Below are 18,619 nucleotides of genomic sequence, written 5' to 3'. Positions count from 1 at the left end.
GCAAAACAGGCAGGTAGCTGGCCTATTTCGAAAAATTCTTGACATTTGTAGGTCAGAAGTCGAAAGGTTTTGTCGAAAGACAACGAAACACAGTAAAGGATTACGTGAGTAAAAATAATTTTCTGACGTTCATGTAACAAGGCACGAAATAGAGATTAAAACGATATATCTAATCGTAGAATTTATTATCCAGAATTTTATCGTAAATATTTATAATGCCCTATTATTATGTCTAATTGTAAAACTTATTACCCATAATTTTACCGAAAAGAAATCTATGAAACTATAAATTAGGAATAGATCGTGACATGTGTAGACTTAGAATAGGACAATGAAATGAAAGTCATCGTCATTTCATTTAAGTATTTACGGACATTATTCTATAGCAAAATGTCCGCTTATAAAAATAATTCGACCATCAGGACGAGTCTTATTTATCACTCTATATAACGATTTCCTCGTACTGAGGATTCACTTAAGGTGAAAAGTATTGTTTAGGTATATAGCCCTTAAATGGATTATGATAAATCGAGTCTTGTGCGCGAGGCTCGATCTCGTATGTCTCCATGTAGGATGAAACGAGTTAGATAGATATATATCGCGATGCCATAATTTCCAATAGTGACCTTTCCAGGAACGTGAATTTGTGAAGAATATTTTCGCGAAAAATAGTCGACGAAAGGGTTGACATTATATCTTTCTCCCAAGAATATTCTTCAGAAATATTTCACGTAGTATCTAGCTATAAATAGTAAAGACTTAGAAAGAAAATAAAAAGGAAAAATAAAAAGAAAGATCGTATGTTTGTACGTGCGTGAGTGTGTCTATGTGTGTGCGTGTGTGAAAGAAAGAGAGAAAGAGAGAGAGAGAGAGAGAGAGAGAGAGAGAGAGAAAGAGAGAGAAAGTGAGGAAGATCTGTATAAAAATAAAAGAAAAACTTAGGATAGGTCAGTCTGGCGTGCAACAATGTAGTGTGTGCTTGTGGTGTGAATTTCAGCAGGCGTACAGTCAGTACATCCCAGCTACAAGGGCCCAAGTTTCCGGGGCCCAGGGTGGGCAGACGGGGGTCGCCATGGACGGCACTTACCTCGTCGAGGCCTCATTTTGAGTGTCCGCTACGTAGTAAGAAATCGATATGTCGAGATAAATCTTCATGTACAATATATACATGACACATACATTATATATGTATAGAGATCGATATAAAGCAATTCGATTGATATTTGTATAAACTGTAAATGAAATGAAAAGGAAAATGAGAAAAGTAAAAAAATTTTAAGAGTCTCTTTCTAGTTGACAAGAAGTCACATTACCGATTCGAGGTACGTACGATTCGAGTCGTGTATGAAAATATTTGATAATACGTGTGAAAGTGAACTAAAGTAAAAAAACGAATATATAAAGGACATTCTTATAAAGCTCGAAAGCGAAAAGAAACGTAATAATTCGAGACTAGAGGTCATGAATAAATCAAGGAAGGGAAAAAGAAAAAGAGAGAGAGAGAGAGAGAGAGAAAGGGAGGGAGAGAAAGGGAGAGAGAGAGAGAGAGAGAGAGAGAAGCGAGGTGAAGACAAAATGAAAATCGACATGAATTAAAAAAAAAAATTAGTAAGATACACCAAAAGAAAATCTACTGTGTCAATCAATCAAATTCTTCTCTATTTCCTCATTTCCGTGCTATCTCCATCGATGCGACCTCTCGACCCCCCGGGATCATCAACGACGACGATCGATGATGATTCGATGTCTGGATTCTCTATGCTGATGGATACGACGACCGCAATGATGACCATCGTCGCATTACTACCACTGCTATCACCACCGTCACCACCAACATCAAACCACCATCACTGCCATTCCGATCATCGCCACCATCTTCATCGTCATCGACATCTCCGTACATCGACTTTGAACGCACTTCGAACACCACAATGGCTCCCTCTTCTTGTCCGTTCGATTTTTGACACACGCAATAACATATTCTTTACGAAACGATCGTTCGTTCTGAAATTACTAAACAATTAAATCGCTGATCATTATTAATGTCGGATGAACCAAACGCGTTCATCAAATGTGAACGACAAACAATGGAACGACTGAACACACAAAAAAAAAATATCAAAACGTAAACCGCTCGTCGTCGTAAACGCGTGCTGCGAGTGTGCGAAATCAAAAATGACGTGTAATGTATTTAACGACACTCGGGACGATATGAAAAAAAAAAAAAAAAAAAAAAACGAAAACAACAATTCGATCGACGAACGCTCGACTACCAATCGTTGACGGCATCACGGAATGGAATCGTCACGATAACGAAAAAACGAAAAATGGAACGAAAAAAAAAAAAAAATAAATAAATGCACCAAACGAACGACGAACGGTTCCATGCGATGCTAACGAACGGTGAATGAAAACGAACGCAACCAAAAACGAAAACAAAAAATAACAAAAATGACGCGCACATGAACGTGCGACGTTCATAAAAAATGAAAACAATGAACAAATGAACGAAACGATCTCACGACGAATCCAATTCTACGACGGTGTTACACGTGTCCACGTATAGAGCTTGTCCTATCAGCTCACCTCGAACGAGAGCAAGGATAGAGTGGTGCTCGTATATGGCGACCGTATACAAGTGCGGAAAAAGGTAAAGAAATTGTTTCCTCATTTGGAAACGCTTGTGGACGCTATGATATATTGTTATAAAAATATAAAGAGAGAGAGAGAGAGAGAGAGAGAGAAAGAGCGAGAGAAAGAGCGAGAGAGAGAGCGAGAGAGAGAGAGATTGTGAGATGATAAGAATAATGATATTCATGATAATGATGATGATGATGATGATAATGATAAAGATGATAACGATGCTGCTGTTGATGTGATGATTTATATATACATACGTATATAGATATGATGTCTATATAATCGTATCTATATACATACATATTTATATGATAATATATGTGATATATGTATGCGAATATATATATATATATATATATATATATATATATATATATATATATATATACGATTTAATGATTTGGATGATGATATCTTGCCTTACACGATTGGAGGACACACGAGAGGCACACGATGAGGTCCTCCAGAACAGAAATCCTCTTTGGTGATCGTGTCAGCCGATCGTGCGAGCCGATCTTATCGCGTGGCTGTCTTATCTGAGTTGGCTTATGAATGTTCGCTTTCTTTCCAACAGTTACTTTTCTCCTATCGACGTTTTTATTATTCATCATAATTATATGCTGATATCTAAATAATTATAACGGTTTTAGTTATGATCGTTTATATTGGCTGATATGAATTATTACTATTCTTTTATTGCTTCTCGCCGTATTTTTGCTTCTTAAAGTTGATGCGTTTTCATTGTTTTAGGTGAGACGTCGAGAACGAAATAAAGGTGATTAGAAATTCTAATAATGAAATATTTGACATATAGGATGTATTTAGAATGTTGATTATTTGAATTACATGGGAGACATATCGTTATAATTTCCTCGGATAATGAGAATCATTAGAAATCGAACTTGAAATTTTCCCTTTTTTTTTATGTGTGATACTATGTTTCTTTTTTTTTTTTTAATTATATTCGTCATTATATTTTTCATAAGCATACTTGATTATTTGATTGAAATTAAGATTTGTATAATCATGGCATTGTTACAATCAATGTTATAAAATATTTATATTTGATTAATTGAAAATTTGGAAATGTTTATAGAATTTCTAATCGCGTCATAGCAAATTCACGCTCTCTTTTACTTATTATATATTACTCGTTACGTGAAATATAATTTTTTGTCCTCGATACAACCAGTGATTTTCTTTCTTCATAAACGCGATATGATAAATCAATTATTGATCTTATTACATGTTCGATATAACTTTTTTAAAAAAATGCATACAAGCGCCGAAATGAAGTTTTATATCTTATCAACTTTATCGCGGTTGAACATAAAAATGATAGAACATAAAAAGTGATAAAAGAAAATGAAAAATAGAATATGTGTCACTCGATATCGGCCTTTTTCGGTGATTGAAATAAAATTTCCTCTTTCTTTTTCATTTCGTTCCGTTCGTATTTTATCAGAAAAATCAACCATTGTAGCTTTTTCTACTTTCTTCTCTATTTCCTCTTATCATTTCTTAGAGTTTTATGTTGGCATCTTTGAATACACATGAACGTAAAAAAGGATAAATATCTAGGCATTCTTATTCGTATTGAGTACATCTCTGAGTGCATGAAGATAAATGAGAGTATGGAATACAAAGAAATTGTTGCTATACTTTCTTTTTTTCTTTCTCTTTCTCTCTCTTTTTTTCTATCTTTAAAGTAACACTATAGAAATAGTTCTGAAAAAGTATTGTAGTCTCTTTAAAGTATTATAATTTCTTTCGTTTCATGGATCTATAGATTTTCATTCATTATTAGATGTTTTGAAGAGCGTGCTTCACTTGATACCATCATCCACCATTATCAATATCAACATCATCGTCATCAACATTTTTTTCTCTTTCTTTCTTTCTCTTATCCATATTACAGAAAGAGGCTCGCGTATACGTGTATATATATATATATATATATATATATATATATATATATATATATATGTATATACGTATATATACGTATATATACGTGATACGGAAAAATAGAATTACGCGACCCGTAAAGGCCGTTTTGTGAGCACACTTAATGAGAACCACATTTACAGGGTATCCACGATGCAGTTATTGCGCTTTGCATCGAGAAAGAAATAAACGACCGTAGGGAATGCGTCTTATAACGTTAATTAATTCATCCCACGATTTTACTATACTCTTTTAGATATTGCATAATGCTTTCGAAAGAGAGATATTATAGGTGTTTATAATTAAAAGGGCGAGTCACGTAACGGTAATGTTTAATAAGATTCTTAAACGCGTGTTGTTTCGAACGTTTCTTGCTTTATCGTAAATTATTCTATTCTATTTCTTCAATTTCCAATGAATCTTCACAATTTTTCTGTTGTATTTTATTGCATCCTTATTCTATAATTTTGCTACAATTTATTACGATCTTCAGAGCTCGTCGATTATATATCTAAGCTTTGAATTAGGCTTTTTCTAAGTTATTTATTTCGTAGGAAGAAATTGGTATTATCGAGTTTTCACCTTCTATTGAATTTTATAATGATAATTATTACTACCGTGCTGATGGCACGAATATGTTTTTATTATGTTGTACTAGTCTAATTAAAGTTCTCCTTAAAATGGGGTCAGCATCCATAAAATCTGCTAAAGAAAAAACATTTGGTAAGAATTCTTAGCTTTGAAATTCCGTTCTTTTATGTATACATTTTACCTTGGGAAAAGACTTTCTTCTTAATGTAGTTAGTGAATGCTTAATAACATTTTCAACATTTATATTTTCTATCTAAAGAAATTTTATATACATATATACATATATATATATATATATATATATATATATATATATATATATATGTATATATATATAAAGGGGTAACATTGCTTTTGGTTGGACGTCCTATGATACTTTAATCATTCTCCATCTCTGAATTAATAAAAATGAATTATTTCATTTCGCACAAGTATCCTTTTACTTTTATAGCGCTACTGATAATATAATAAATTTTGACTTCATTCGATAAAATAGATATATTGAATGCAACAATTTAATTTTATGATAAATTATTCCCTTGTATTGCATTTTGATATCAATAATTATTTCGACGAATATTCGATAAGTTCCTGTAGTTTCTACATGTACTTACACTCGGATAGAAAGGTAAATTATTTATATAACGTACTTGTATATATTATATTCGATACCTGAGAATCCTGCTTGACATTATTTCCGGTTTTGAATGCGATATAGTTTTTATTTAATTTCGACGGACGTCATTGAGTGCAAGTATTTTACAAAATTTTATTTAGCTTAAGTTTCAGTTCAGTTTTAAATTATTCAATACATATATACACGTACATACGTACATACGTATTTGATGAAAGCTTGTACGGATTAGGTATGTGTACACAAGAGTGCACGAAGTGCATCGTCGCACCTGCAGTGCGGTGCAGCTTGTCATGAGGAATTATTAGCTCGAACGATTCCTGTCTTCGAAGAAAACAGAACATAGCGTTAACTATCGAGCAAACGACGACAAATGGACAATGATGAATACGTTGACTCGTAAAGGTCACCGCAATGCGTTCAAGCATATGTTTTCACGGACTTAGTCCGAGTTTTAGTATATTCAGACCGAACGTAGAACGTCCAACTTTTCCGGACTGAAGAACTTCCTAATAAATTTAGTTTGCTCAAACTTGATGTAATTAAGCGTGAATTCATTATACATACCCGAGATACGTTCATCAGATGAGACTCTACTAATTATTCTTTTATTTTTACCTATATATTATAATATGACGTGTACATTTTTGCTTAATACTTTGAACTTGATAATTCGTTAATTTTCGTCATTGTTACATAGAAAGAACGAAAACTTTTTTCGTTTTTATTAATTTTATTTATTTAACAAAAAGAAAACGAAAAGAGCTTCGACAAAAAGATCTATGTACATATCGTAAAGCTTTGTTATATCATGCTTTCAATAAATATTTTACATATATTGCATGCTTTTGTAAATATATATATATATATATATATATACATATATATGTACATATGTACATACATATACAGTTCATAGTTCATATCTTCGTAGTTCCTGTACTATTCGTTCTTCTCTTTAACAATTTTACGTATTATCTTCTTCTTGTTCTTCATTGTATTTTTAATTCTTATTGTTGCTTGCTTCGCACTTGTTGTTTTATTATATAATTGTCTTTGTTGTTCATTGTTACGCATGATTTTGATTTCTCTGCACGTGGCCACGTGTCTCTTTCATTCTCCCCTTCCTCTAGCTCTCTCTCCGTTCTTTCGACTAAAAAAAAAAAAAAAAATAAAAAAAAAAAAAATAAAAAAAAAAAGAAAAAATAAAAAAAGAAACGAATACTAACTCGATAAAATATTTTATGACTTTTTCAAATTTATAAAAATAAAGTTAAAAAAAAAACAGAACAAATATAAAAAGAAAAAGAGGAAGAAAAACGATTCGACCCTCCTTTCTTTTCTCGAAATACGCGTGCAAGTATTTATTTTTTTATCATATATTTTTAAAGGTAACCTGACGTTCGATTCTTTTGAATATTTTATAATATTTCAAATCTAACATACAATGCTTTTCTCTCGAATGGATAAATAATTTTCTCCTTCAACATTATCGAAGCCGAGCATCATTTTTCTTCTCTTTCTAGAAAAAAAAGACAAGAAAAAAAGAAGAAAAAAAATAAAAACAGAAAAAATACAAAAAAAGAAAAGGAAGAAGACAACGATCATCGTGCAACACTCTTTTAATAATACTTTCTCATCGACGTACTTTCACGCTCGTATATATAATTTCTTTCCTCTATCATTCAAGATTTTTATTCTATTTTTTCTCATTCCTACCATCCAAGCGCGAGAAGAGCTTTTATATCCTAAGCCGATTCTTTCGGAAAATACGCGAAGTCGATCTTCAAACTAGTTCGAAAGTTCCTTGTGGTTGTCTCGAATACCTTGCATTCTGAGTTTTGACCGTGACACTTGATAGAGTACTATTGCGTTGCACTTTTTCTTTTAAATTGCGCTCTCCACAAGAGCGAACAAAGAAGCAATCGATACAACTAAAAAGAGAATGAGAGAAGAGAGGTGAGGGAGGAGAGGTAGATGTAGTTTAATCTGCCTTAGTCGATTTAGAAATGAGAGAGCGAGCGAACGAGCGAGCGAGAGAACGAGAGAGAGAGAGAGAGAGAAAATGGAGAGATGCAGAGAAAAAGAGCGAGAGAGAGAGAGAGAGAGAGAGAGAGAGAGAAGAAGCGAGCGAAAGAGACAGAGAGAGAGAGAGAGAGAGAGAGAGAGAGAGAGGGAGAGAGAGAGAGAGAGAGAGAGAGAGAAAGAGAGTGATAAGAAGTTGAGGAGAAAAAAGAAAAGAGTGGGAAGGAAGGAAAGAACATTCAAACATATCCGAAATGCCAATTGTTCCAGGACCTAAAGAAGCGCGGTTCCCACACCTGTGACATGCAGGCCCTACAGCCACTTCCGGTCCCCACCACCACAACCAACACCGCGCCTGCCATGACTACTTCCGGTGGGCAGCCACCGCTTCCGCTTTCGGAGACCGCTTGAGTACGATCGAGACCAATCACGATCACCATATCCGCTAATAAGATCACCTATAACTATCATCGTTCTTCTCTACCGATTGCTTCGAGAACTAACCATGGCCATCTGGCCATGAATACGGTGAGCCTGAATCACGATCATTTAAAAAGAAATAAAAAAATTAAAAAAAAAAAAAAAACAAACAAAAAAATAACAAAAAAAAAATAAATAAAATAGAAAAAGAATTCTAGAAAATAATAATAATAAAAAAAAAAAAATAAACTAGAAAACAGATGGAGAGATATCGTCGAAAAAGAAAGAATAAAGGAACATTGAGAAGAGGAATGTATAAAGCGCGTCACCGGAAGTAGTCGTAAACTTCTTCGTGGAATTTGATAGATTTTCGTGAACACGTATCGCTGATTACTGATACTTTTGTCAATTAACGATAAATTAGTAATCAACGAATAATTCGCAACACTTTATCAGGATCACACAATGTATATGACGAAAGTTTCGAGTCAGTTTGAATACATGAGTAATTTCTGTTCTTACAAATTAATTCATTTCGATCCCATTTTTCGTAAAGTGAGAACTGACGTTTCCCATAAACACGATACAATAAGTATAACTTTTGTTTCTGACAATTAATTAGTTTCATTGAAAGTTTTACTAATTTTCGATATAAGATAAATTTATTTGATATTATATAGTTCAAAATATATTAAATTCTCTGTTAAATTTAGAAATATGTAAAGTGGGAAATACCAGTAGATATAATTCGAAATTAAAAATTCTTGAAGATCTTGAAAAATTAATTATTTTAAGTTTTGAAATGATGATTATAATTCTTTTTTACATAATAAATGGTTCAAAATGATTTTAACGTATTCGAGATTATCAAAATTCTAAACAGTTTTCAAAACTTTTCAAGAATTTTCAATTTCGAATAATTACGGAAACGTTTCGAAACTTCACAATGATCGAATCGTTTCAAAAATTTTTAAGAAATTTGTATTGATTCGGTTCGCATGAAATGTACAAACTTGCTTTAGTCAATCGTTTTCTTTTTTCTTGTCGGACACTTTCTTGTATAGTAGTAGAAAAGTTTACACGTACATATTGTTATTGCTCCAAGCGTTGGAGAAAGCTCTCACATTTTCTTTTTGAAAATTTCTGGCTACTTTCGGTGGTTTACGCTGTTTATTTTTTTTTTCTCTACACACAATAAGTTTTCCATTCTTTTTCGATATTTCACTCTATTTCTTTCGCGAACATTACAAGTAATCCAGTAATCGTAAGTTAGTCCTTATCTATAAAGAATCATATTTATATATATATATATATATATATATATATAAAATAATATTTTTATTTTGAATCAAAATATTGAATTAATATTTAAATATTTAAATAAAATGATATTTTAAAATCATATTTTAATTGTGATGTATAACAAAATTTTTGTTCTTGTTTTTTTTTTATATTTACATTGAATTTTTTTTTTTTTTTTTTTTTTTACTTGGACGAATTCAAATTCATGAAGACAAAGAATACCTAAAGGGAAATCATGCGTCAAGGATTTCTTTACGAAATATTCTTCGATGGTTACCATTTTATTAACACTAATTAAGCTTTTGTCGTTCCCTCAAGCGAAAACTGGTCAACTGTTATCCTACAAGTGTATAATCTCTTGTAACCCGTGAAAGGGTAAAACGCAACGACTTTTTGTCGTATCCATCTCGTCAAGGTCGAACGATAATTATACAAGCTACCCCTTCAGTTCTTTTCGCGATTATTGGATTACGCTTTAAGATCGAGATGCTTACTTCTAGTTAGAAGGACGAAGCTATAATAAAACTTGATTACACGGTAATTAATATCGGATATTCGTCGTTCGAGCATGGAATATGACCTTTTGATCCGAATAATTTGAGAAAGATAATAACTCATTGTATGATCTCTATTAAAGAAAAGATTTTTTTTTTTAAAGAAGTGATTTTTTTGATTCATCGAGATAGTTAAATAATCGACGAAATATCAGAATTGATATTCGCTTATTCCCGAAACTTATTGGCTCATAGCGCAGTACCAGTTAATATTTCTAGCATAGTCTCGTTGTTTTATCCGAACATAATGGAGAGTGTGTTTAGTGAGATGATTTCTCGCAAAGTATGTATCGGCCATAGTATCGAGTCTACTATCGAGGCGATTCAGTCAGCAAGTGGATGATGAATCAGCCGGTAATCGAACACCAAAGCTCGTTGCTCGAATTTCGATCCTGAGAGCTGTGGATGCTCGACTCGAGGACGAAGCTAGTTCGAGAAAGGAGCTTGATCCTTCGAAACGAGGTCGAAGGTAAATTTGCACAGAGGTAAACCGTCGAAATACCTGGTGTGGAATGAATGCGTTCCCAATGGCTTATCTCACAGTTACTCTTCTGCATAGAGTCGTCATTGTTCGATCGATATCTCGAACGACAAAGTTTCAATAAAATCAAGAGAATATAATTATACGATATATAATGATTATCTATATTAATTTTAGTTTATTTTTATTATTTTAGAATCGAGATTTATTCGATGTTTCTTGTGTTTCGATTCAATCGAAAATGAAATCGAAGTGTAGAATTCGTTCATTTTAAATTATGAGAATGAGCTACGTTATTTGTTCATCGACCGTACAGTAACAACTTTATCTCTTTCTCTTTCTCTTATTCTCTACCCCCTTTCTCTCGAAGTAAGTCTGAAAGAGCCTCAAGGTATAATCTAGTAGAGATATCGATCAGAGTTCTTGACTCTCAGCTGTGTTACTCTTCTCTCTATATCTTCCTGGGGTGCCAGCAACCGAGTCGAGTGTGTTATTTCTATCGCTCATTCTCCTGCTCTAGCCAGCTTCGACGAGATAGCCGTTCTGTGCAAATGTGTGTATGTGTTGTGATGGATCACACAAACTAGCATATAGACAAAAAGAGACGCGTACGCGCCATCAGCAGCACTTTCACGGACGTCTCGACTTATTCTCGAGATACTCTCGAGCTTCTCTCTCCTTCTTCTTACTTTTGGCCCATCTCTCTATCTCTTTCCAACCCTTTTGGTGTGAACCAGTTAGCTATTATATATCTCTCGTTTCTTTCACCCTCTATCTTCCGACACTCTTCCATCATTCGCGTTTTTTTTTCTTTACTCTGTTTCGTTGATTCCTTCTTTCGCATGACAATTGTGACAGTTGTTTCTTCGCTCTCTGTCTCTCTCTCTCTCTCTCTCTCTCTCTGCGTCTCCTTTTTGAATCTTTCACAGCACTCAGCAACCTGGCCGACTTTTCAAGAACACGTGCCATAGTAAAGCCTATTTTCCTTCTCGAATTCATCGTTCAACTTTCGGAAATCCGATAGTTGTACAAGTAGTCAAAGTCCATCTTTTCCTATGAGATCGCCTCTGTCTTTCTCTTTTTCTTTTTTCTTCTTTTTTATCGACTTTCTAAATTGAACTCCGCTATCGAACTTTGACCGATCGATTGGCGGGTTTCGTTGGAATGTCTGTTATGCGACTGATTCGTTGTTCGAGTTTCTTCATCCTTTGCCGTTTTATTGCTCTCTTTGATCGATTCTTCGAATCTCTACTATTCTATATCTCTACTAATTCTACTATTCTTCGATTCATTTTTTCTTTCCCGCATAAATTTGTCGAAATTGTTTGGTACTTTTACATGATTTGCTTTCTCTTTCCGATGATACTTTTTAATTTTTAATGTATAGTGAATTCGAAAAATTAGATTGGTTCATAATCTTTGTTGAACTGTACTAAGAACCTGTCAAAAAGATGAAAATATTTTTACACTCGAAATCGACAAGTCGTCTTTTAAAGGGAAACAAATTGTAGGCAATAATAATATGTCGTTATATCGCTATCGAAAATTAAAATTATATTGATCTTAATTTTATCTGATAATACGATAGAAATTATTCAATAAATTATTTTATAAAAGTATATTATTTTTCTTTTAAAATTGATCGATTTTAATGATAAAACTTGATAAAAGTTCATAAAAATTCGTTTATATACATATTTCACTTTATGTTCTTCGTTTGCATATACCGACTTACGACGGCCAATTCGTACTTGCCAGTTTAATAAATTTTCTGTGAGATTGGCAAATTCGAATGCGTCCAAACGTGAAACCGTAATATAAGCATCGGCTTCAAATCGATGGATTTAGCATCGGATATAATTTAGATTCAGTGAATCTATCGATCTAATTCGGATTCGTTGAGAGATGGAAATGTTGAAGAGAAATTATTTACATCAAGCGAGTTTACGTTTCATATTAAAAAATTGTTTCTGTTTTGTCAAAGTTTGTAAGGAAAAATTTGAAATAACCTGTAGGTATACGCTACATCGCGGTTTTGTAGAATCTTCAACGGAACAATAATGATAAAGTTAAACAATTTGCTTTGTAAAGATTAAATACAATACAATTTCGATGTAACTTCGATGTAACATTAGAATTCAGTTGTATTACGTCGCGTACACGCAGTCAGATAAACGCAGAGAAGCGAGGTTTGAATGCGAGATTTGAATACAAGATTTGAATGCGAGATAAGAACGAGATGTCTCAGTGTCAAATTATAATTTCAGATAGAATTTCACACGAGTTTGTCAGTACTATATCAAAAAAAAAAAAAAAGAAAAAAAAAGAAAAAAAATAAAAAAAAAAAGGAGATTCTTATAATCCAAAGAATTATATCTTCTAGTATATTGGCAATCTCATATTTAGCTCCCCATTTTTCGTGAAATGTTCCAGAAGGCTGACTTTAAAAGGGATTTCTTTTTCTCTTTCTCTTTTACTCTCGTTTGACTTTCGGAAATTTGGTTCAAGCTTGAAAAAAGCGGTGACAATAGATGACCGAGTTCTAGGCTGTTCATGATTGGCGCGCTTGTTACGAATAACTTTCAAAAACTGCCGACTATTCCGAGAACTCGCATGAGTTTCGTTAATAGCTGCATCGGATTCCGGCCGAGTTTTTAAGAATACAAAGAGAAAGAGAAAGAGAGAGAGAGAGAGAGAGAGAGAGAGAGAGAGAGAGAGAGAAATATATAGATAGTAGGATTTTCGGCTTATAGCGAGATATCCGTCATAGTTTCACCGAACGAATACAATATACCATGAACACGATAAGCTTCTTGCAACAGAACGTTTTCTTTCTGTCAGAAAATTAAGATATGCTATTTAGACTTACGAACAATTATTCTTATCATGAAAGAATCTGACGTTATAATCATTTATTCCCTGATAATCTCGACTTTCCTTATCATTTTATTATCACAAATTCGATCGAGTTCTTTCGACCAAAAATAGTTGAAGTAATGGAATATCTATCTATTAGTGATATAACGAAGCTGATATTATCGTAATTAGATGAGTATCGATTATGTTGCATGTAGGTTTACATTTTGTGGCTAGCCAGAATCATAGAAATTTTATGATATTCCAATAATTCTATTAATACGATTACTGACGTTGACACGTTGAAAATGTATCCCTTGGCAACATAATTTTCTATGTATATATGTACCAATTAACGTTATCGAATAATTTATTTCGACGAAATAATTATACGTTTTTTCATTTGATAATATTGATATTATAAAATGTAAGATTATTTTCGATCTATCGAATGTCTTAATAAAATAATTAAGACGTTTTTCAACGTTAAAAATCATTCGATTTTCTAGATTTGTTTTTGTTTTTTTTTTTTTTTTTATGAAGAATATATACATATATATATATCTATATCTATAATATATCTGATCGACGAAGTACTTTAAATGTATTGACTGATTTTCAATGGATTAATGGTATCATCTTTTATTTCTTACATTAAGTACTTCGATTAATACAGTCGATATAAATATTCAAATTAGTTGGGTTTAAGTTTCATTCGAACATCTGCGCGCGTTCAAATCTTCTCTCCGACACTTTATCCATGACGATATTCAATTTCGATTGTGACATTTAAAATCCATTCATATCTCTTCGTCTTATTAAATTTATTTCTATAGAGAAAAGAGAGAAAGGAGATTATTTTCTCATTGTAAGCATCTCGATCTCATCAAAATACTTTTCGATATTGAATACGATCGAATTTATACAAGAATAAATTATCTTTCATTTTCAATGTTTGACGATAAAAAATAGATTTACAAACGATACAATGTATGCATATATTGCAGTAAAGAAAGAACGAATACACGAGTCGACGAGATAGAAGTTTCGAAATGTCTACTACTACACGGCAGAAATAATCAAGAGATTATTTGAAAAAATGAGGAAAATTCGACGAGAAGTTTCTCAAGATATATCATCGGATCAAGAATGGAATATTCAAGCAAGATAAAAATTGAGAGAATGGAATTGATACGATTTAACTACGATCCAAGATCAACGATTGGTTCTTCTTGAAGAAATTTTGTATTGGATCTCGTCGATGAGACTATATGCACTATTAATTTTTATTTCTAATACACACACACACATACACACACACACACAGAGAGATAATTTTGATTCCGGCGAGAAAAGATAGAAAAAGATTGAATCGATGATTTTGCATAGGGATCTTAATAGCGAGATTAAACGTCCAAAACGTTTCAACGGTGACCATAGAAATTCACGGTCTCGTTGTAACCTTTCGAAAAGAAATTCTTCGCGTTTGACTTCGCGTTTACAAAAATTTTCATTGGACCGTATGACAGAAATTATAATGATAATACGTTAATACTTTAGATCCAGAAAGTCACTCGCAAAGGATTACTATAGAATTTCCAAGAATGATGATTCGAACAAATTGAATTTCTACATTGAGTTTGAATCACTATTCGGGATTCGTTTTATCCATGTTAATTATATCGACATTCATCGACGTTCGATATATTATGATGTTGTTTGCGCGCTTCTCTGTAATTTGTTTATCTTATCAGAAAAGGATGTAGGAAGAAGATGGAAAAAAAGAATGAGATCTAATTCTTAATAAAATGAATCGATTCTACCTACGACAGGAAAGATAGACAAGTTGCGAAATGAGAAAATGGCACCATAATATGCCTTACTCCGAGTCGTATAGTTATTTTTCATATCTTGCAAAAAGTTTTAGATATATTCGATAATCTCAAACGTGGTGAGATCGTGACGATCTTACGAATAATTCGTATGTGAATGATATATATATATATATATATATATATATATATATATATATATATATATATTAATAAATCTATGTACTTATTTTTGTTGATTAGGCGATCGGGCTTCGGGTCGAACTTCGTCGTTTCCTTAAAAAGAGAAATTTTTCACCGTTTCTTAATTCCTCGTTTTCTCTTGATGCATGTATAACTAATTACTTATGAATATTTAATATAATATCGAGAATTAAAATTTTTCATAATTATCAATCGTTTTTTAAGATGTCATTAAAAGCGTATTTAAATATGCACGTACAGTGTGTCTTAAAATTAAAAATATCTACTTTAATGAAATCGGCTGAATTTATGAAGAAGAAGAAAAAAAAAAAAGAAAAGAATTTACATAAATTTATGTTTATTACTTAATTATGATTCAAAAAATGATTTATATATTTTAACTCAAAATTTTATTGATTAATATCTGCCATGTTCAATATGTGCTATATCTTTATATCTGTAAATTTTAAATCTATCCTTAGCGTTGCGAAAAAAACATATTTTGTAATTATTATTTTGTATATGTTGAGTCTTCCAATGACTTCCGTAATTGAACAATTGTCGTACTTGTTTGATACCAATTGTTTGTTATGCGCTGTTCTCGTTTTCTTCCTACCTATTCCGGATATGAATCCAATTCTTTTAAATTTGGTTCACAAGTTCACGAATCGCATTGTCTATAGGATGATTTCATTACATTGCACTCCTTTGATATGGGATATTACAGCAATGACGCGTTCTTGTGTATTTATTGTTAAAATTTTGAATGTGAATGAGAATAAAATTTGAAAATTTATATCCTTTTTAACACATACTGAACATAATAAATATAAAAGAAAAGTAAATTTTTAAAAATATTGTCCGATTTCATCTAAATAGATAATTAATTTTTTTTTTACACACTGTACCTATGTACATATTCGATAAATTTTGAAGACATTTAGTCGTCTTCATCGTAGCTATAATTCTACATTATTTATCTACCTATTTAATATAGAAAATCTTTAGAACGAAAGATGCTTAGAATTTATGGACTATCAGTAGTTTCGATGAATCGACGTGGTTCCCGAAGAATTTCTCTATGATAATTATAGTTTGCGATATTGCTAATGAAATATTTCGTTTCATCTCGAACATGGAGAAAAGACGAAATTTTCATAGCTGAGCGACGCGTTATAAAGTGCGATTCATTAAGGGTCTCGTGTCTGTCTGGAATTGTCGATAAAACGGAGCAACAATATTTTATTTCAAATTTTTATCCATGCCAACCGCGATGTCCAAAAGCGGAGCGAAATAGAAAATAAAAGAGAAATTATTGTCCATGTTTATAAATAATATCAATAATATTGATAATGATAATAAATAATAATAATAATAATAACAATAATAATAATAATAATAATAATAATAAATAAATAAATAAATAAATAACGATTGAATAGAAGTGATAGGGAGAGAGAGAGAGAGAGAGAGAGAGAGAGAGACAGAGACAGAGACAAAGGGGAGAGAGAGAGAGAGAGAGAGAGAGAGACAGGGACCCACGTACCTTTGTATTCTATTAAAACTAAAAGTAAGATAATACCCTCGTTCTTTCAAAGTTCCGCGTTCGGTCGTGCCCGATCGCGAAGATATTTTAGACACGATACTTAATTAAAAATCGCTGGACGTCGATTTGAAGAACGTCCCTTGTTTCGCTGTACGATCGATCGTTGAGACGCCTTCGGTAGACAGATAGTAGATTTTCCGTTTAATTTAATCTCTTCGCGATAAATGTAATACGAAGCTTAAATTAAACAATACGATTATTAACAATTTTTACGATACATTCCTTCTACGCGTTTACGTTGTTCCAATTATAAAATGATGTCCTATCGTGAGTAGATTTTTTATTTACTCTCCGTGTAGATTGGTGTAACATATACATATACATATACATATATATATACACACACAGACACACACAGACATACACACACACATATATATATATATACATATTATAAGGGAATTAATAAAAAATTTGAGAAAGATAGAAAGAGCTTGTAAAGTAAATTATTATTTGGACAGAATGAGAATACGCTTAAATGTCCTGACGTTTTTCATAAATTTGTTGAAATAAAAAGAGAAAAAAATCGACGAGTGTAAAAAGAGAACTCGTTGAAAGAATTTAAAAAGTGATGAACGAATCGATATCTCTACTAACGATCGATCGATACAAGCGCGTTATAATATCATACGGAGAAGAAAAAAGAGATAGATAAAAAGAGAGAAAGAATGCTCGTAAAAAGAAAAAATAACAATAGCGACTATCCGTGTAATCAGGATATAAATACATACATTCTAGGTTGTAAATATTTCGTCGAAGTTCGTGAGGAATATTTATTTGCGTTAAATGTAATTAACTTTGTAATTATCTGTAACAATCTAACTTGGAGTTGAAGAAGAGAAAGAAAAAAAAGAAGGCACAGAGAGTAATAACATATATATATATATATATATATATATATATATATATATATATATATATATATATACACAATATTATATTATAAATATTATATTACGAGTGAAAAGCAGAGGAACAGAGATTATACATATATGAAACAAATTTACTCTCTCTCACACACACTTGCAGCACTATGCGTCGCGCAATAAAATAAATTCTAAATCGTTTCAAACTACTAGTATGTGTGAAAGTCTGAATGTGTTCAAGGTTTTAAGAAAGAAAGAGAGAGAGAGAGAGAGAGAGAGAGAGAGAGAAAGAGAGAGAAAGAGAGAGAGAGAGAGAGAGTGTGTGATCGAGTGAATATATATGTTGTGTGTATGTATGCGAGAGAGATAAAGAGAAAGATAAAAAAGATAGAACAAAAGAGAGTATACATTTGTGTGTCGTGAAAAAAAAAAGGTTTCTTGTCGTTTTAAGCCACAATTAGAACCACTGTACAAGGTAGTAGTGAAACAAAAAACGAGAAAAACAAAAAACAAGAAAAACAATATGCAAGAGCAGTTTCGAATTAGAATTGAAGAGATAGGTTGAGAGAAGGGAAGAAAAAGAGAAGAAAGATTTAAAACTAGCGTGGAAGAATTATCGTTGCAAAAAAAATTTCAGGATTAGCTATTAAATGATAATTAATTTCATTTACCATGGGCATGA

The 18,619-nt window shown here is 32.1% G+C and overlaps 1 protein-coding gene across 6 annotated transcripts in view; it reads left to right on the top strand.

Moving 5' to 3' along the window:
* The window catches only part of LOC124425766 (potassium voltage-gated channel protein Shal), a 96,386-nt gene extending 80,708 nt beyond the window's left edge, over positions 1–15,678 (top strand). For 2 of the 6 annotated variants that reach the window (XM_046966601.1, XM_046966600.1), the window contains 2 exons: positions 8,108–8,365; positions 14,458–15,678. In XM_046966601.1, coding sequence (XP_046822557.1) covers positions 8,108–8,248 — 141 coding nt within the window. In that variant the 3' untranslated portion in view covers positions 8,249–8,365; positions 14,458–15,678. Of the gene's footprint in view, positions 1–997; positions 2,373–2,566; positions 2,651–8,107; positions 8,366–14,457 lie in introns of those variants that run through there. The other 4 variants (XM_046966599.1, XM_046966598.1, XM_046966603.1 and 1 more) reach the window with 4 other exon arrangements.
* The last annotated feature ends 2,941 nt before the right edge of the window (positions 15,679–18,619 follow it).

This window comes from Vespa crabro, chromosome 7, assembly GCF_910589235.1.
Source record: "Vespa crabro chromosome 7, iyVesCrab1.2, whole genome shotgun sequence".
NCBI lineage: Eukaryota > Metazoa > Arthropoda > Insecta > Hymenoptera > Vespidae > Vespa > Vespa crabro.
Note: the sequence above shows the minus strand (reverse complement) of the source record. Positions and strands in the feature narration are given on the sequence as shown.